Raw genomic sequence first — 20,859 nt, forward strand, 5'->3', positions numbered from 1 at the left:
GATGCCTGTATTTGCAGCTTATCATATCTTTACAATAAACTTTTGAAAGCTAGAAGTTGTTTGTGATCTTTGGGAGCAGAGTCCTTTATTGGGTGAACTGGTTTGGTACAGGGGCACTTTCATCCTCCAAGACAGGCAACAAAGGTTCAGTCGACCAGATCGAGGTTTGGATCAATAGTGATGAGGTATCGATCAAAATCTCGCCCTTTCAAGTACTTGCATTGAATTACATGAGGGACAACTGTTGCCTTCTCTGCTCCTGCTGGCTCCTTCCCATGTGCCTCGCTTTAATTTGCGAAAGCTGCATTCTCTAAGAACTGCATTCTCTAGAACTTGAACACAGCCGTATTAGTTTTGCCAATGCGCATTTCCAATTGGAGATGTGTCTGTAATGTCCTAATGTGCAGTAACCCCTTCTTAGATATATTGATTTGTAGAATGGAACATCTGCTTTTAACATACTAATGTGAGTAATCACTGGAAGAACGAGACTGGCATTGACACTGTGTCTTTGAGGTTCTGATGGGATCAATCAAAAGGAAGCCAATATATATAGTTACCGCCCTATAGCACTTTGAGGCTTAGAATAGAAAATATGACTGTAGGATTCTAATGTAACCAAATCACAGAAAAGCACATATTTACAGAGGCCACATAACGTATATGTCAATAATTACAACTGAAAATGTGTCTTTAAGTCTCTAAAATCGATAATTGAAAAATTCAAATACAGAGCAACACGCTGAGGGATATGTGGGTTTTTTCAATGAAAGATGCATCTGCAAATTTCTGATGAAATCAATCAAAGGAAAACTGAGCTTTACAGTGACCACCCCTTCTCTCCACGGATAAGTTGATGTTTCTAATTGAAGCTATATCTGTAAAAAAGGTCCAGATTTTCACAGACTCGCTGCAAGATACTGATCATCCAAATGAAGAGGAGTGTTTAAGTCAATCGAAGGAAGATCAAGAGTTACCTTCCCAAGGGTTATGTTAAGGATTTCAATAGAAGATGTGTGTGTAAATATCTAATGCCTCTGATGAAACGAAAGCCCAGATTTACAGTGATTGCCTAAGGGGATATTCTTTTTACAAAATGAAGATGTCTTTTCTGATGTGATTATTCAGATGAAAGACCCCTTCTCAGCCACCTGCAAAGGTTTGTGTGGGTGTTTCCATTGTCTGCAGGGTTCTTCATGTTATTATTCATGTGCTATGATAAACATTGGGGGTTTCAAGCCGTGCTCATTAGCGTATGTTTGTTTCTAGATCTCAACAGTAGGTCGCCAGTGGAGGACGGTACTCTCCACAGTTCCCGAAGATGCAGAAAAGAAGGCAGAGAGCCTATTCGTCAAGGAGGTTTGTACAAATTGACAGGGTGCATTCTGTTTACGAAGACCATCATTGCCCACTTGTTTTCCACATCGTAGAACATTCCGAAAGTTTTTTAGTTGCCAATTGAGTTTTATTAGCAATAGCAATGGTAATGGGCAATGCTGAATGATATTTCCAAAGGGAAGAGGCGGTATGTTAACATGCTGTTCAGGTATATTTTCAATACTGCTTTCAAGTCTAAGGTTCTTCATCTTCGGTCATGCCTGAAGGGCTCAATAAATGTGGCTTTCATGCTTCGATTAGAAACTGCAGGTGTTACCGATTCTGGCAGGAGGCTCCTGAGAGCACTAATTAGTTTGGATCTATTCCTGTTTCCTCAATGATCCCAGGAAATTAAAAACGAAAGCTGAGGGACAGTGTATGGCACTGAAGGTGACATTTTTCTATAATAGGTGCAAATTTGAAACTAATACAACGAAACATCACTGCTCCGAGGCTTGAATATATTTGCAAATATGATATTGTTATCTCTTGATTCATAGTTATGGGCACATGATTTACTTTTCAACATTGTATCTAGTCTGGTTGAGAAAGCAATATTTTAACATTCGTCTCTGCTTGGCATATCACAAGAGCGAATGAACACACTGATGCCCGTGAGCAAAAGGATTTATGATTATGGGAAGTAGTACTTCAAGAGTATACTTGTAGGTATCCTTGGGTCCTTTGTGAATTGGCTCCAGAACATCAAACTCTCTATTAGTAAATATGTAAATAGGGCTTAGTCCTTTCTATGTGTACTGAATGTATATAAATGTTGCCATTGTATTCCCATTTTTGATGTTTTGGGGCCAGTACTCGAAGGCATTTAAGGGTAGTACACGAAAATGCCTTTGTGAAAAAGTCTCTTAATTCGACCTCTTCTGTCCCAGTTTACAATCAGTGTTTCCTTTGACTTGTAAATATAAAAACATATATATATATATATATATGATATTATGTTGACCTCTGATGAGCCTGTCATGTGAACAAAAGGCTAGAGTGATGTTTTCAGGTAGTTTGTGAATGTGTATTCATTGTGAATGATGCAGATTCTTTTAAAGTGGATGCAAGCAGAAAAGGTAACGAGTGACTCATCGGTAATGGGTCGGAGGTGAGAAATTGTTGCTTGATTATAAATGTAACTCGAAAAAACAAAGATAAGAGGCTTTTGACAAAACAGGAGCAGTTGCTTTAATTAAACACTGCGGCCGGGAGTACAGCATACAGAAACGGGTCTGAGGACTGACTCAAAGTACAATTGATTTGAGCGCCATTGTATACATTACTTGGAGCATGCTAAAACAATTCATAGATCCTTTTATTGGAAGAGGAATGAGGGCCTAGTCGTGGAGTCATAAATTACTCTCACCTGATAACAAATGCAGGAGGGTCTCGACCTTGCATGGACACAATGAGGGTCAGTGGGTAACGTGTCCCGATTTCCAGCATGGGGAGCGTGTGATCACTGCGCGTGTGATGTGTCCTGATTGCCTGAGTATTCTTAACTTCATGTGGCATCTAACATTATGGTGTTTTGGGAACGTGCACCCCTCCAGCCATGTGCGCATTATTTGGGGGCCTATCTCCCCGGACTATTGTGGTGTCGCTGCCTGTCTGTGGGATTAATCCATTTTTTTTTCCTGTTTTCGCATCTGTTTTGCTGGTTATATGTCAATTCCAGCCCCAGTCCATGCAGGTAACAGCAGTTGGGCGGTGGGGCCGGGTTAGGGGGGATTTCGATGGATGATGCTGATGGTAAATTAATTATTTATTGAATTTTACCTGAGCATTGTCCCTCAAAATGCCCCCTTACCCGGCCCCACTACTATTACCTTCAGGGACCGCGGCTGGTCATTCCTCCTGTAATCTGTCAATCAGTTGCCTCAGGCCTAGGTCACAGGACCTCGGTGACTACGTATTTCTGACTTGGGGTCGATGGAGACGTCATATTGGGTGATTTCGCCAACAGTGATTCGATTTCGTTTTTATGCAAACGTGTATCATTGCGTATCTCGAAACCAATATTAACAAAATGATAAGATTTGCATTTATTGGTAATTAGACAAGCTGCTCAATGGACCATTGTAGGGTCTGGAGGCTGGCTTGATAGGCAGTAAACCAACCATATGGATGGAAAACAGGGCTTCTGCCACATGTGCAATAAGTTATTTAATCGTGAGGAGCAGGATTAAAACTAGGCTGTAAGGGCTTTTCTGTAGACATGCTGCTTGAGGGGGAGAAGAGGGTACTTGCGAAAGCCTAGAGATTTTGCTTTTGAATGGGAAGGACAGAACCCATCAAGAAGTAGTATTGTTATTTAGGATTTAAATCAGTTGATGCGTTTTCCCACTGTTAATTAGAATGAATTTAGTTTTTGTTGGATTTCATTGAAATGGAGAGAGGATCTCCATGATTCAATAATTTGGTGATGGGAGATATTGAGATGGACTGGGAGCATATGGCAGCGCTCCATGTACGCGTTGAAGAACGTGGAGGCTAGGGCATAGCCTTGGAGACCACCTAATAGCCCTATCAATTACTTGAATGTTCCTACTAAAAGTTAATAAAGTAGCATTCAATCTTGCTATCTGATTAAGATAGCTCTACAAATGCAGAAAAACTGTATGCATAGTGGACTTGCCATCCTCACAAATCAAGGGTGAGACACCTTCCTAAAGTAAGAGATCACCCACAAACCCAAATGATTGTGGGCACTTGCAGGTTGTTTCCAACTCTGTAAATGTGCTCCTGCCTAAGCTTAGATTTAGGGCCTTTCAGTGGTAATAATGTGGTGGGGGCATCCCTTACACTGAAAGGGATGACAAAGTTGCTTGCGGCAGAGCACATTTTTGTCACATGTACACACTCAGAATTTTCCATCTGGTAAACATTCCATAGGTGCATATTTTACACACTGGTGTTCTTCAAGAAATGAATGAGTATGATACATTTTCAGGCGCACTCATAGGATTCTTTGTGAATGCTTCAGAAATCAGCTCTAATCGATGACTTATCCAACATGTGAAATTCTGACTTTTTCCCCTGCGCTTTTATGAATTCTGAGTGCGTTTTTGTTGCATCAAAACTAGAGGATTGAACGGTCATGTGTAATGTAACATACTTAGCTGTTTAAGTGTCCGAGAATTGGTATTATGTTCCTGGCCACAGCTGGAAATTGTAAAAATAAGAACTTTCCCAATCAGTAAATTACTCGTAAATCTGTAGATCAATTTCTCATTGTAAATCATTCATTGAAATTCATTAATGCAATTGTTAATTCTTGTTGTAGTGCATTAAATCTTACAACTCAGACTGGAAGGTTGTAAATTATAAATATGAAGAATATTCTGGGGATTTTCGAATGCTGCCTGGGTGAGTAACATCGAATATTTGGAGTTAGCTATACTGTAATAAACAAATACGTTTGTCAGTGAATGCTTCTCACGTTCCTTCTCTGTTCTACTAAATTAGTTTTCTATAGAGAAAATGGAAAAATGATTATGTGATAGAATGTGTTTCAGTTGAGGACAGTACCATATAAATAGTGCAAATGTGAATCAAAGAAAATCTTTGACATGTATTTATGGAAAAAGAGAAGAATTAACTAACTCTCTCAAAGTGCATTATTACCATGATCCTGTTTATTCGCTTTACTTAAAACATGTACCAAGATTTATTTTAAATATTATGTTTCAAAATGTCACTAATCTTCCCTCCACACTCCAGTTTATCGCATCCAACACATAACAGATAGGAACTGGGGCGGGGACAGCAATTTGGGAATATATTTGTAAGAAATGTACATGATTTGCTGATATTCAGCATGTATTGTGGAGACTTTCCTGAAGTACTTCCTGTTCGGGGAAGTATGGAAAAAATTGTATTGTGCTTTTTGACAATAAAAAACTGAGACCCGCTTTTAGAAAATCACTTTAATTGTTTTGTATTTTGTACAAAACAGGGGCAAATTATGATAATATTTGGCAAATATGAGAATTGGAATAGCAGGTATAACTTAGCACAATGGACTGGCCTCAGTTAAATATGATCACCCACTCTCCAACAATCTGCAAAGAATCCAATATTTCTGATATAGGTAGGGTGTGTCTGTGATGCTGAAACTAGATGGCACGCGGCACATAATCTCCCACCGATAATGACCAACACTTCCCCGTAGTCTCCCCAGACCTGGCAGGCGGTAATAGGCAGCGGAGGGTGTGATGAATTGCCAAGCCCTGCTGGGTCGATTCAGAGAGAGAAAACCATTACATTCGGTAACAGCCAACATCCAAGATGATAGCTAGACCCTGATGACCACGCCCACTGAGACAGGAGACACCATACAGTCTTCGCCTAGTAAACAATCTCACCTTCTTACCACGCAAACATTAGCCAACCGAACTTCAGACCAAGACACTCACACCTCCACACATATGTAACACATTGATTATTATGGGATATACTGTTGTTTTTCACACAGCTTGTCGGTATCACCCTTTATGTAGAATGCTTTATCTGTACTTTCTTACCTGTATTTTCTGTCTGCATAAAATTCTAATGAACGTTTTCTGACGTGGAAAAAAAAAGCTACAAATGGCTTTAGCCATGGTAACATAAAATCTAGCCACCAAAATGAGCATTCGGATTGGCTGTTCAGCTCCAAATGTCCGCTGTCAGTGCTAATTCTGTTTATGTTTTTGTATTATGCAGTGCTTTGAGTGGCTTTTTTATGGTGGCAAGTATGCTTACTGTGTGTTTCAAAAACGTATTGACAATGTGAGAAGAATGTTAGTGCCCTCAAAAGACCTCATCTTATAAGACCAAGGCTCTCTATGCAAAAATAACGAACTTGAATTTACTTAATCGCAGTTTAACCATTCACAATAGCTATGTAGTAGTGAACAGGAATTTTGCATGCTATTTCTAATCAAATAGTGAAATACGTGTTTATGTTGTTATAGGGTTAAGTATGTATAGCCAGGTTTTAAATGAAGTGATGATGCCGCTAGAAGTATGTTTGTGTTGGGAACAAATAGGTGCCCTGCAAGACCGACACTCCTTATACGAAGATCAGCTAACCTGTTTTAACAAAATTATTTTTTTCTACTTGTATTGTGAACAATTGCTGAGCTCATAACTGCTGAAAATATTTCTGTGCCTGATAAGCATTCTAAAGGTCAGAGCAGTACTGTTGTTTTACAGATTATCTGCACTCATATAATTAAACAATATATTGTATTTTTTAATGAAATTGCGCCGATTGGGTAGACCAGATTGCTCTCGGACCAGTTCTGTCTTTTACAGAGTTTCTATGTTATAATCTCTAAAATAATTAACTTGTTGTAAAGGGTAGAGGACTCGTGATAAAATTGTGTGCCTTCTTTCAATATCCTGTCTGTTCCTAGGAGGGCCCGAAGGACTTCAGATATTTATACAGCAGTTCTGTCTCAGAGGTTTTCAAAAAAGATAACTCAAATCACGTATCACAATATCAGAAAAGCAGAGAGGAGGAGAGAGAGCAAAGGTAGTTAAAGTGCGATGGAAAAAAAGGCACAAGATATGATTGGGAGTGGAGTATGAATTCCAAGTGCCATTCTTGGCCGCAGTAGGAAACCCCTTTTCTGAGTCCAGTAGGAAAGCTATCCAGTGCCATGAAAAAACTGTTTGCATTGCATTGGCATCGTGCTAATTGAGTACTCTCATAATCTACTGACAATTGGCATCTTATCCAATGCTAAATTTGAGACAGTGGTTTCCGGTGCTCGGCCGTTTATTATCAACACCGGCACTTAAAACAGTTTTCCACAGGGTGGCGCTGTTTGACTAATTTATAGATCAGCAGTAGTTTATTGCTTCAATATACATTAAAAATGTGTAATATTTGTCACCCAAGCCATTCTTATTGCTCTAGGGGCCAGTATTAGTGTACAATGTCAAACTTGTAGATTTATGATGGTCAGTAGTTGAGTTAATGGTATCATTGGTATCGCTAGCATGGGCAATGGGTGGTGCAAGCTGCGGTAGCCTCCTTACGAGGGCTCTGGCACTGATTTACTTACAAATTAAGCACTAAATAAATTAGGCCCTATGTCATAATGCATGTAAGTGTGAAATATTGTACCATTTATGGTTTTAAACAAACTATGTCAGCTTTTTTTCACACTTCTCATCATTAAACAGTGAGTCATAATAATTGTTGTGTTTTTAGTAAATCGCTTAGACCCGACAAGATTCCTAATCATGTGTTTGAAATTGATGAAGACTTCGAAAAGGATGAGGTAAGGAGAATTTCTATAATATTCACTGTGTTGTGGTGAAATTAAATGTATCAAGATGTATGGAAAGAGAATAAGAAGCTTGGTGAAAGAATGAGGTGTATGTAAGATGACCTCCTACTCTAGAATGATTTCATACTGAACCTGGTATTTTACCCACTTTCACACAGGTAAATTGTAAATTATTTCCGATATGACCTCCTCAACTCACACTATCTCAATCTTAATTTAAATCTCAGTCTTAAAGATGTGATCTTTGTGTTTGGAAATGTTTCATTTAATATGGACAGCATTAGAGTTGTTGGGGGAATCAGATGTGCCATCTTCTTTTTAGACTCTTCTAAACATGTGTCACCTGGTTCCTCCTTATCAGTACTTACTTATTTCTTACTACATTCATAGCCTCCTGTGCCCAATTTGGCATCAACAGGGAGCTACCCCAGGTAAATTGAGAGGGTAAAAGGTCAGAACAATCCCCTATATTGCTTTGTGCCAGTTGACACCATTAAAGAAGGTTGCTCCAGACTAGGAACACTCTCCATGTCCAAAGGTTTGTGGTACTTGATATGAAAAGTTTGATTGTGTTTTACCAAGTTAAATCATCAGACTTTATGTTTACACACATGTTCAGTGCCTGATTTAGCATTCTCCATATATATATGAAAGCGAGAGGTGGTTCAGGGTATCAAACCCAGATTAAAGTTCAAGAATAAATCCAGTGGTGTCACTGTGTAATTTGCGCTCTTCTTAATGATCATGAAAACGGATGGTCTATATCATGGGTACTCGCAAACATTACCTCAGGGGCAACAAAGTACTGTCTATAGCATGCCCAAGGGTCGCACCTCTGCCAGCAGAGTGAGAAAGGTGGACAAGGGGGACGTAAAGCAGATGAATGGTGTGGACAACAAACTGACCCTTCACGTGACTTCCATCTGCCTTCAACGTTCAATTCTCATGCACCAAGAATTGAAATAAAAGCAGAAACTTCTAATATAAAATATTAAAGGGAAGGAGATACTTATCTGGTAGCTGAATTGCAAAATGTGAAACCAGAAAACGTGGTATCAGTCCTGGTTTCTTATTTTTACAGCCTCATTTTATCAACTTTCATTAAACTAAATTGTATTTGCATAGTACTACTACCCCTGACTACGTGTTGAACAGCTTTGCTTCGAGTAGCATGCTACTCCGAAACACTAGGATTAAATAGTAAATAGTTTAGTAGTATGTGCTTCCCTTTTTCCTTGTAGAATAGTTGCGGTAAATGTGGTAAATCTGTGCTCTGGAGGTCTTGTGTATAGTAGTGTTTTGAGTAAGGATAAAATGATGGAAGTGGATTAGAAAAGGGACGTTATGAATTGTTATTGGGAGTAATGGACATGGGTGCCTTTTACTTGGGTGAATAAGGTAACCTGAGGAAGAAGATTAGTGAAGAATGTTTGGGATTTCATAGAGGTGCGTAAAGTTTGGGATGAGTCAGAGAGGAGGAATGGGACAAAGACTGAAGGGGATTACATTTTTTTTCAAGAAATAACTGAAATGAACCTATGCATATAGAGAAATACTCACACATATGTACTGATATGCATGAATGCGTATACATATATACACTTGCCACCCCATAAAGTTGCAGTACCATGCGCGTGTGTGTGACACTAGTTTACCATGGACTACTCACAAAATGGCAGCTCAAGATCCATGCTAACTGCAATACTAAGAACTGCATCTGCCTGATTCAATGCTCATGTAGGCCCAGTTTTGAATTCTTCTTGGCCTGGCACCTGGCTGGGGCACAGACATGTTTTGTGCCCCACCAAGGAGCCAACGGCGATTTGGATTTATTTTATGCATAGAAAAAGCGAAAGTGCCTCTTGTTCCTTGCTAAGACAGAGATGTGTGTGGCCAGCAGCAAGGAACCAGAAGCTGGCTGGATACTTTCAGCCTAGGAGAAAATCCAAACAGTGCTTGGTTCTTTGCTAGGGCACATGCTTGTGCTCCAGAATGGAGCTAGACATTGTATTTTTATATATCATAAGAAAAAAACTGGCTCCTTGGGGGGGAGGGGGCAAACATGTGAGTCTAGGCCCCAGCACGAAGGCGGAGGCTGTTTGTATTTGCATCTGGCACCTTGCTCGGGCAAAGACGTGTATGTATGTGCCCCATCAAGGATCCCGACGCTTTTTTTTATTAAGGTAAGGCAAAAATCTAAACTGCCTCTGGCCCCTTATTGAGACTCATACATAAATGTTTGTGCCCCAGCAAAGGCGCTAGCTGCGCATTGAATTTTTTCTTAGTCTAAAAAAAATTCCAAACGGTGTCTGGCTCATTGCTGGACACTGAACTTTGTGTCTCTGTCTCAAAATGAAGTTAGACACTTGGATTTTTTTCTTAGCCTTTCAGGTTAATTGTCAATGGGGAAAGGCTATTTGAGATTCATTAGCAGTGGAAAATCGTCCGATTAAACATTCAGCTAGCAGGTTCCTCTACTACACACATCATTCACTTCTGAAACTGAGAGATTTTCCATAACCACGCGACTCTAAATCCGGCCCAGGCCATTTCAATAACACAGAAATTCCACACATGGTGACAGCCTGCGAGCAGAGACAGACATCAGGCCCTGTTTATTTCTTCCCTGTGGTAAGCACACGTCTGGTGAGCTACTGAGCTGGTGGGTTTGTGGTGAGCGCTGAGAAAGTATAAACAAGGAATCCTGTTCCTTCAGCAAGGGGTTTGATTACTTCACCACAGCAAAGTGCTCTGAAAGAAGACATAAACAGTGCGATGCTACAGTGCAAGCCACGGCAACGCTGCTCGGTCAGAGGAGCTGAGAAGCCACTGCCAGGACTAAAAGAGACGGTCCCTTGGCCCTGCTGCCTGCCAGCACTCTGACAGTCCTTTTCAATCCAGTCGCACCAAGGTTTAGCCAACATTCTGCAGCTTCACTTAAATTATAGGAGTGTATGTGTGCTCCGGTGCTGCTGACGGCACTTCCTTCTGCACTGCCAGTAACCAGTCACACATTCGTGGTTTGAGCCTCTGCACAGGACTGTTATAAATATTTGTTAACATTGTATCTTAAACTGATATTGTTCATGGCACTGTGCTTACATTCATCATAAGGGGCTTCATCGTCTACAGTTGCACTGGCCCAGACTGCCTGTTTTATGTGTTGCAATGCATAAAACACATACATATTGCACATTAGAAACTGAGCAGTGATTGCCCCTCTATGCTTCCGATCTCTGATTGAAATTCGTGCTTCCACCCAGAGACATTCCGAGTTAAGTGTGGGCTCTGTGGACAGTCCAGATGCATAACGACAGGCACTCATTCTGCTCAGAGCGATCATAGCTGTTAATTGGATTGACTTATATGTATGCACGTTTTAAAAAGGTTTTATGAGGTATGCTTAAGTCAGCTCCATTTTACCTCTAGTGCCTATTACGGAGCAGGAGGAAGGCTTCTCCTCAAAGCGTTGCATTATTTATGTGACACATACCGTATGCACCTCACATCGCTACATGGTGTGGAGTTCAGCATATGATATGTTACATTATTAGGATGTGTATAGTACGCACTCTGCCATTTGTATGACCTACCAGGCTTTGCTGTCTGGAGGTCTATGTGATGCCAACATATTATTTGTGTACATTAGCTTCTTTTACCCGGGGTTTTAGATCCCCCCCCCATAATTCATGACTGCCCTTTGTATGGACTATGTGGGATGAGAGAATGAGCACAGAACTTCTCATGCCATTCTAACACGAGTTGGTGAATGCAGAACACTCTTTCCCATGAGCACGTGTCAGTAGGAGAAACACAAGACTACTTCTGATAAACATGTGCGCTCTACTAGCAAGGCAGTCATAGTGGTGATCCAACTATTTCTGAATGTATCTTTGCATACAAACATTTGACCCCATCAGTTGGAAAATAGATCATGCTGAGAGTAAGGAATTCTCCCTAAGCCCTTGATATTTCCTTGGATATGAACAATATTTACAGTACATCAACATTCCCTATCTCAGGATCTAAGTAAATGCAAACCTTGCAGTGGATCCAAATGCACAATTTGAATAGTTTTGAATTTTTACATCATTGTTATGCAAGATCCAGTCGCATGTTAAAATTACGTAACATAATTTTCATTCTTAGCAGTCTCATTTGATTTCAGCCAAAATAATAAATACATAGATTCTCGGATACTTGGAAAACAAGATACTTTGCCTCTATTGGTACAATTTTATGTAATTTGCCTAGCTGTGACTGTAAATTGGTGCATGTCGCATTTCAAGGTTGTGTGTCCCTCCCAACTATACCTGATTCTTTATGGAATTTTCCAGTATATGCTTTTCTTCACCTTGATAGCTGTTCCTGTGATTAACTGAACGAGTATACCAAGCCCTTCCTTCTCTACTTTTGTCTATTCAGATGATAGTAAATTAGTATTTAACTGAAACTGTTACAAAACATGGCCATTTTCTAAAGTCTCCCTCGTGCAGAAACATATACCTACCGAGGCTTGAGTCCTCACTTTGCTTCTCCTGAGTGTGGGAGGTACCAGACATGTATGAGTGTTCCAGGGTTCTGGATGCCTACTGGCGATAAACTGGGTGCAGTGCATTTTGGAAATTTACAACAAAACTAGAAACAAAATGGTTGTTTAGGCCACCTATCTTGCTGGTTTCACCCTCGGACTGTTTGGAAACATACCATAACCAAATATTGTTAACATCTACACATCTTAAGGTTTCTTTTGCTGGGTACTAGACCTCCCTCGCATTGATTGATGGCCTGAAGAATGCACTGAACATGACATTTGTGAGAGTTTTAGCATTTTTTATTTTCCAACACATTACAATTTTTTCTAGTCTCTCTCGTGCAGGACTATGAAAGAAAACAAAGCCAAACTAGTTTAGGATGCAGGAATTCCCTGTAGAATGCCTTTAGTGCTTGGGGGTCAGACACCACTCAAGGAAACCTCCCAACCTCAGTGATTTCTGAAAACTTGAGGCTAGTGGGAATCCAGGGTGATGTAGCTTACATTGAATACCAACATATTTTTTCACCTGGAATCCCCTACAAGTGCCATGGGGTAGATCAAAAATATGATTTTTGAGTTTTCTTTGACACAAAACTTGCGAACTGTTTCCAGGCTTCTCCCAACAAAACAAGTATCACACTTGTGGGTGGGTCTATTGAATGCAGCAGGAATGGGCCAAAACCTTGACCACAAAAAAAACACACAGACACTATTTTGAATAGTAACACCCATACATTTGGCCTGTTCCTGTCAGTTACGATTGTCCCACCCAGACATGTGAGCTACTATTTTTATTGATACAATTTTGTAAATACTGCGAGAAGTAAGTTTTGCTGTTCCCCACATATTCTAGAACTTTACTTAAAAAAAACCCAGAAGAGATTCGTTTTTTTTGTCAAACAGATATATGGTGTGTAGGTTTCCTGAAGAGCCAGGTAACGACAGACCTACATAACGCTGCTACTCACGTCCCAAAATCAACCTAATAGTAAACGTCTTTCTTCTGCTTCACGTTTTTGTGTTCTTAGGCCTTTCATTTCCTAGGCAATACATTTGTTGGCAGCCATTTTAATCAGCAGAAGTGTGGGAATGCAAGATGATAGGGCATTTACTACTATCCACTGAATTTCTCTATATGGTTTGCTTCAAATGTAATTGGCGGCCAAAACCGATGACAAACCCACATGAACTCGGTTACGTCTCCACTCTCCCCCCTACTTTCCAGCAGGGGTGTGCTCTGGAGAGACTCAGTAGTCTCCTGTGGTTAAGACGTCAGCACCATACCTCCAAGCTATCCCCCCCCAATAGAGGTCACCCATAAGGACAATTTGCGTGACTCCCCACTTCTTTACGACTCCTCCCTGCAGATGGTCAGGCACTAAGCCCAGGGCAGTCTCCAATCCGTACCGCACACAGGTCCTCCATTTTATATACATTCAGTTGTTCTCATCCCCGGCTGGGCACACTTGCTGAGCTTAGTGTCCTTGTACACCCCACACCATTTACCCAATGAACATGGCTGTCAAACTTCCGAATTGAGAACTATGGGATGGTACATCTGTCTACGGCACGTCTTTTTCTACACTTTGTTTATCAAAGGTACTGTTCCTGATTTAATGCTGACTCCATCTACCTGATGTTTATGGTTAACTACAAATAAAGAATTACATGTAAAAAAATGTTGCCTTCCTTTTTTAAGTCGTTGTACACTTACAATAGTAATACAATAATTAGTCCCTCCATGTTGCATTAGTCTTTTGAAGCATTGTTGTTGGATTCAGTAGTTGAAGTCTGGCCGGATGTCAGCTTCCCACCGGAGGCAATTGATGTAGCAGGTTTTGAAGAAAACTTGCACCTTTGACCAGGTAATCTTTATGCGAGAGAGAGTTACATTTAGTTTGGTACCAGTTGGGAGACAGTGGAGTAGTTTCAGACCGGCCTTGATATAGTAATGAGATACAAACAAATAGGGGTCTATCATGATGTAGGGCGGATCGCCACCGCCTATATGGCGGTGGCGATCCGCCCCACATCATCCCCCGCCCACCTCCCAGTTCCCCACCCGCCATAATATGATGGCGGGGGACCGAGGCGGACGGATAGACCGTCCGTAGCTTTTCGACCGGGCGGAAAAGGGTTGCATATGGTGGCGGGCCATATTGGGATCCCAGCGGGAAGCAGCCACGCCGCCACGGAAAGGCATGCGGATTCCTGAGTTGCGGGCCCCCAGAATGTTGGGGGGATGTGGGGGCACATGGGGGGTACCTATGGTATCCCTCTGCATTTGCATGGACAACGTGGCAGGCACCGCCCGGTGCCTGCCACGTTGTACATGCAAATGCACAGAGTGCAGCCACAGCATTGTGGCGGGTGGTGCTGTGTGCACCATCCGCCACAATGTTGTGGATTGGGGATGCCACCGCCACCGTAGCGGTGGCATCCTGATTGCCGGTGCGGCACCGCCGCACCACTGGCAGCCAGTGCCAGCACAGCTAGGGTGGCTGGTGGACAAAAGTCTGCCCGCCATCCTAATAGGCCCCATACTGTTTGCTTGATTCTGTAATCTTTGTACTTTGAAGATTAGCTTTTTATTAGGATCTCATGGCACCTCTACCCAGTGGTTTACTTTTTGGAATGTGGTTGGTGCCCTTTCTAACTGCTTTAATTTGTGAACTGAAGGAGAGGTTTGACTTCAAGATGATTCTTGAGTTTCACACTTGTTTTGACAGTCTAGGGGAAGGACCTAAACATATAGGACAGTAAGGCCACATATGTGCAATTATACAGTAAAGAAATTGGAAGAACATTTACTGCATGCCTGAAACCTAATTGTACACAGGAATATACTCTTAGTTTATTGAATTAAACTTGGCTGCCGCAGTCTTTTCTCCCAAGCCTCAAATTGCCAGTGCAGAGATTTACATTTAAGGTTAATGGTTTGATACTACCTCTGACTTCTTAGCAAGCGCAGTTGACTGTAATTGGGATAATAACTATTTTATGTTCATGTGGCTCTAATGTAGTCAAAATAATTCCTATATTTTAGTCTTAGAGAAGGCAAACAATTCCTTAATTTCTATATTTCAAATTTTAGGAACAGTAGTGTTGCTATTTTATTTTTTAAATACAACTCCAATTTTACCTATTTTTTTCAGAAGAACTTTGAAAGTATGTCGTTTTGTAATCCTATGAAGAATGGTACGGTTCGCATTAATTCTCTCTATTTGCAGCACGCTGTTGTATGTATTTTCTTTTATAGCAATCTCGTATTTGGAAATAAAATTGTTCTTCAGTCTGTTTAAAACTCGTTTCATGCAAAACTCTGTTTTAGATTATTATTTCTTGTGGATATATAAATTGCAGGTTTATTTCCATCTCAAATTAACGGTGCCTGTGGTCCTATTCAAAATGTCCACTTCAGATTTCTATTTTTTAAGTTTAATTATTTTATTCAAAGATCCAAATATGTTGAAATTCTTCGCAAATTATTTTAGTTTGGCATAATCGAAGGTGGTGAATTAATTTAATCTTTTTCGATATGATTGGTACTGAGTAAAGTCATTGATGACATTTAGGGCTCGATTACGAGTCTGGCGGTCCATGGACCATCAGACTCGCGGGGGCGCGGGGGTCTCTCGACCGACCGATTACAAATCAAGTGGTCCACAGTACACAGTCCTGCTGCAGCCTCCAGGGAACCGCCATTCCCTTTCGGTGTTGTGGTAGTCAGAAGGCTGCAATATGCTTGGCAGGACCATCATGACTTACCAAGCATATTATGAGTTTCCTCTCCTCTGGCAGTGTCCTGGAGGTTCTTACTCCATGTACACTTTGGCAGAGAGGAAACAAAGGGGGGCCTATGGATGCATGTGGATTCACACAGGGGGGCACAACATGTGCCCCCTGTGTGCATGCACCCCAGTTCTTGCCCAGTCCATGCCGGGCAGGAACTGTTTTTGGCGTTCCCATTGCGGTGCCCATTTTCAGGGCACTGCCGTGAGAACATCAAAAACAAGCCCGCCAGACACAAGAATAACTCACAATCTGGCGGGTGCCCTCACCACAGGTTTGGCGGTGGGGCGGACCTGTTCCAGCATCGCCAAATTCATAATCAGGCCCTTATTCAGTTTCATAAAGTAACAAATACAGCGATTTTCCGCAGTCTTAAGCTTGATGAGAAAAAAGTTATGATCTAGTGAACAAGGTTCAGTATGACTCGATAACTGGGCCTGTACCCAATTTCAAAGGTAGCTGTAAATTACCTGTTATGAGTAGCAGCATAAATGTTTGTTGTAGCACTAAATGTAGCTCCTGTAGTAGTAGTAATTTGTCATATTAGTACTGGTACTCTTTGCAGTAGTCGTTTGAACACCATGTCTACCAGTAAGATCTAGAGTAGTGGTACCACTAACAATCTTAGTTATATTAGTACTAATAGTATCAGTACCTAAGTATTTCACCCAGACTGATCCTCAACTTCACACAACACCACAGGGAATTACACTGGCTCAAATAACATAAACACACTCAATTCGATTTTCTAACACACACATTCAAGACCCACCTATGTGAACTATTACTTCTCCTTCCACTAGCCACACAGACACCTCTGCTCCGATGGACTCCTACCTGCACACGTCCCACACATACACAGAACCAGATCAGAAGGTTGGAAGTTCTCTTACTTCGCTATAAAAAGTGAATCGACCTCCCACTCCACATCAGAGCCTTCTCCTCTCTTCTGGAGTTCTGCGTGAAGCTCAAGATCTAACTTTTCAATTAACCAAACTACTATAGGCAGGGCTAGGCACATACACACCTGCTCAGCTCCAGGGTATGCTCAGGGGTTATAGTACACCTCACAAATGAGGTTTGACCTCGAAGCTGGGAAACCGGGTTCAAGTCTCGAAAGGGACGCTCAACAGCCAGCGATTCTGGGCAAATAACTTAATATCCCGGTGCCTAACAAAAAATGTATATATCTGTCTGTAACACCATTGGTGCTCATGTAAAGCACCCTGATACCTTTGTGCCGAGTTCACGCTATATAAATCTCACCCCCAAAAAACATAACATAACATAATGCACTGCTTGTACTAGTATGTCTAGGAGTAGTACTGATGCTAGTTGCAATTGAATATGTTTGGTAGTAACAATAGGTTTGTTTGGAAAACCAGTACATCTGGCCCATGTAGGCACAGCAGCACTACTAGAGGTAGTATTGGTAGCAGCCGTAGTAGCTGACCTGGTACCGTTAGTGATGGAGACCAGCCATACTGCCAGATGACAAAAGGTACCCCATTGATCGTTAACTGACTTGATGGATTTGACCATCTAATGTTAATGATCTCTGTAGATGAAAATGAAAAAGATGAAATTAACTTGATGAGTGTTGTAGCAAATTAACTTGGACACTATGAAGTAACAAAGAATTGTATGATTTGCACAGCTTCACCAGCACAAAGCAACTTTATAACAAAAATGCCAGTTTAGATTTTAATAGCAGTGGAATATCACCTAGATAGACATTCAACCAGTAGAGCCTCTTCAGAAACTGGTGGATTTTTCATTACCACCTGTTAGAACTGGCTATTTCTGGTAGGCTAAGGCTGACGCCAAAGCCAGGCAGAAACCACCATTCTAGTCAGGGCGAGGGAGTCACACGCCAAGATAACCCCTGCTCACCCCCTTGGTAGCTTGGCACGAGCAGTGAGGCTAAACTCGGAGGCAATGTTAAAGCATTTGCGCCAGCGCACAACAGCAACAACATACTAGGCACACCACAAAAGGAACTCCACACAAGGTTATATAAAAATAACTTCTGTATTGTCAAAACCACATCAGATAGAAATCACACATGTACATTGTGCCAACTGGCACGGGCAATATTCACAAGGGATTATTTACAAGAAAAGGGCCACATAGGCCACTGTCAGAATCAACACTTTTAGAAATAGAAATACTGTCAGAAATTAGAAAAGGATATAAAATCACTGTATCACAAAGTAACAATTATAGATCACATCCAGTAACTACTGGGAACAGGTAAGTACCACCTACGCAACCCTAACCACCTTAGGAGAATGTCACGCAGGGAACCAGGACCTCACTAGGTCCACCTGTACTGGAAAGAACAACCACCTAAGAATAAAATACATTTAGGGGTATCAGCAAGAACACATTACACATGATGCATCAAAAACACATTCAGCGGTGGAGGGAAAGAAAACACATGATGCATAAAACATCCAGCGGTTTAAGGAAAGAAAAACACATTATGCATAAAAATACATTCAGAGGTGCAAGGAAAGAAAACACATGATGCCTAAAACATTGAGAGGTGTAAAATCAAGGAAGACACAGGATGCATAAATACATTCAGAGGTGCCAGAACATAACTCAATAGCGCAAAAACACATGATGCCTAAACATTCAGAGGTGCAAGGAAAAACCACACAATTGCGCAAAACCTCACATAACCCACCACCTGTGGCAGTCCCGAGGCCAACTGGCCTTGTTGGGGCTAGGACGCCCTGTGTCTCAATGTCAGGGGCCTAAACGGTGCAGGTGCCCACTACTTGCTGGGCACCTGGGAACATCCCAAGACCTAAATGGTGCAGCTGCCCACTAATTGCTGGGCAGCTGGGAATCATCAAAACTGCGCCAGGGCCCTCACTGGCCCTAGAACAAAAGCTGCGCCAAGCTGGAGCCACACAGGCTCTGTACACACTACGACGCAGAACGTTGGAGCCACACAGGCTCTGAAACTGTGGCACATTGGAGCCTTCTAGGCTCTAGTAACATAGACAATGCGTCCCCCGTGCCATCTGGCTCTGTAAACACTTGCGTCTCCCAAGAGCCTCACTGGGCTCTAAACATAACACTCGCAGGCAGGAGGGGGGCGGGCACCGACAATGTGCCCCGACGCCCCTTCTAAATGCTGCCCTCGTTGGAGTCTGCTAAAAATGCCCGCAAGAGCCTCTCTGGGCTCTGAATTGCACATGCCCCCGGAGCCTCGGGGGCTCGACACAGAATGCGGGGCAAGGTGGGAGCGGCCCGCTGCCAGACGGGGCCGCTCAAGACTAGGACAGAGCACGGTGCCTCGAGGCACCCAACAAGAAGCCCCCACTCACCGGGACTGTGCGACGGGGACTCCTCCGGCGATCCTTCACTTGCGGCGGGGGCGGGCACCGGCAATGTGCCCGCGCCCCCTCCGCCCTCTCCTTACTGCTGGCTGGTGCCTGCGGGGCTCTCCTTCAGCAAAGGGAGCCCCGCACCGGCGGCACCGGCAGCCATCTCCCGGGTGCCTTCTCCGGCGGCGGCCAATCACTTCGCGAGAATGGGGCGGGACTTCCTCTGCAACCCGGAAGTCCCGCCTATGGTCAGGCGCAACGCTGCCTGACTTCCTGTGCGGCCATTTTGACGCGGCTCGGGCCGCGGCGGTGATTTCGGGGGCAAAACGAGGGATGGGCACCCTCGAGACTAAAACAAAATAGAGAAGCGAGGTGGGCACTCGCAAAATAATTAAATAAACGGGGTGGCACCCGTACTTAAAAATATAAGCAGGGCTTAACGCAGGGTGGCCACACAAAGGGCAGGAGCGCTTCCCACAGGGGAAAACCACAGCGCTCTGCCCAGTAAGGGAAACAAAGCACTCTCAAGGCGCTGGGGGGCCCAGGCAGTACCTAAAGTCCCCTGAGATGACCCCTACACCAAGAAGGGTCCACAGAAGTCCTGGACCTCAAAAATAAAGGTCCTGGGGGCAAAATCAAGCAAGGGGATCCCAAGAAAGAAAAGATCCTCCAGCATTCATCAGGAATCCAGGGGCTGGGCAGGGCTCAGGGAGGCAAGCCTTCGCCTGAGCCCAAGCAGCAGCACGCCCCTGGCAGATTCAAGTCCAAAAACAAGAACAATTTTGGAAGGGGACACAGCCTCTTCTTATACAGAGAAAAGTCTTTGAAGTCTTTGTGCAGGCAGTGTGAGAACCAGCTAGAACTGGTTATAGGGAAGTCCTTTCAGTATCAGGGACAGAGGTAACAGTCGCCCAGCGGGGAGGTAGAGCCAGCATTGTGGCAGGCAGGCACAGCCTCATTCACTCCCAGGTGCTATCTCCTCCCACTTCCCTGGCAGCAGATGCCGCCTTTCATCCATGGGCTGACTCAGACAACCTCCTGGGGCTCCCCAGCCCCTGTCATCCTCAAACCAGACAGTCAATCCACAAGCAGACTCAGGCACTCCTGGGCCAGGCTCACCAGCCAATCACACGCCAGCCACATACTACACAAATATGCCAACTTCTAAAAGTGGCACTTCTAGACTAGACACAATCATGCCGCATACACCATTACGCAGCATTCAATCTCACGAGTTCGCACATATCAAACTCGACCCTGCACTCCCCACACATCAGGAACTACCATGGGCATACATATTCCCCATTCATTCCTATGGGAGGGCAGGTCACTCACCACACATACACTGAGAGCTCACGCACTTTACACTGTACCACAGTGAAAAAGTGCGCAGAGGCCTAAAATCACCAACACCAGGTTCTAAAAACAGGCTAGGAAAAAGCAAAAAGTTTCGGGGTGAACCTGCCAAAAGGGCCAGGTCCAACACACCCCCCTTCCAGCCAAAACACAGGGTAGACCAATCACT

At 42.8% G+C, this 20,859-nt stretch overlaps 1 protein-coding gene across 2 annotated transcripts in view; it reads left to right on the top strand.

Moving 5' to 3' along the window:
• The window catches only part of DOCK11 (dedicator of cytokinesis 11), a 1,219,508-nt gene that overhangs the window by 185,383 nt on the left and 1,013,266 nt on the right, over positions 1-20,859 (top strand). For both annotated transcript variants that reach the window (XM_078688544.1, XM_078688546.1), the window contains exons 3-5: positions 1,270-1,359; positions 4,667-4,749; positions 7,586-7,655. In XM_078688544.1, the coding sequence (XP_078544670.1) occupies positions 1,270-1,359; positions 4,667-4,749; positions 7,586-7,655 (243 nt within the window). The remainder of the gene's footprint in view (positions 1-1,269; positions 1,360-4,666; positions 4,750-7,585; positions 7,656-20,859) is intronic.

This window comes from Lissotriton helveticus, chromosome 4_1 (genome assembly GCF_964261635.1).
Source record: "Lissotriton helveticus chromosome 4_1, aLisHel1.1, whole genome shotgun sequence".
Classification (NCBI taxonomy): domain Eukaryota; kingdom Metazoa; phylum Chordata; class Amphibia; order Caudata; family Salamandridae; genus Lissotriton; species Lissotriton helveticus.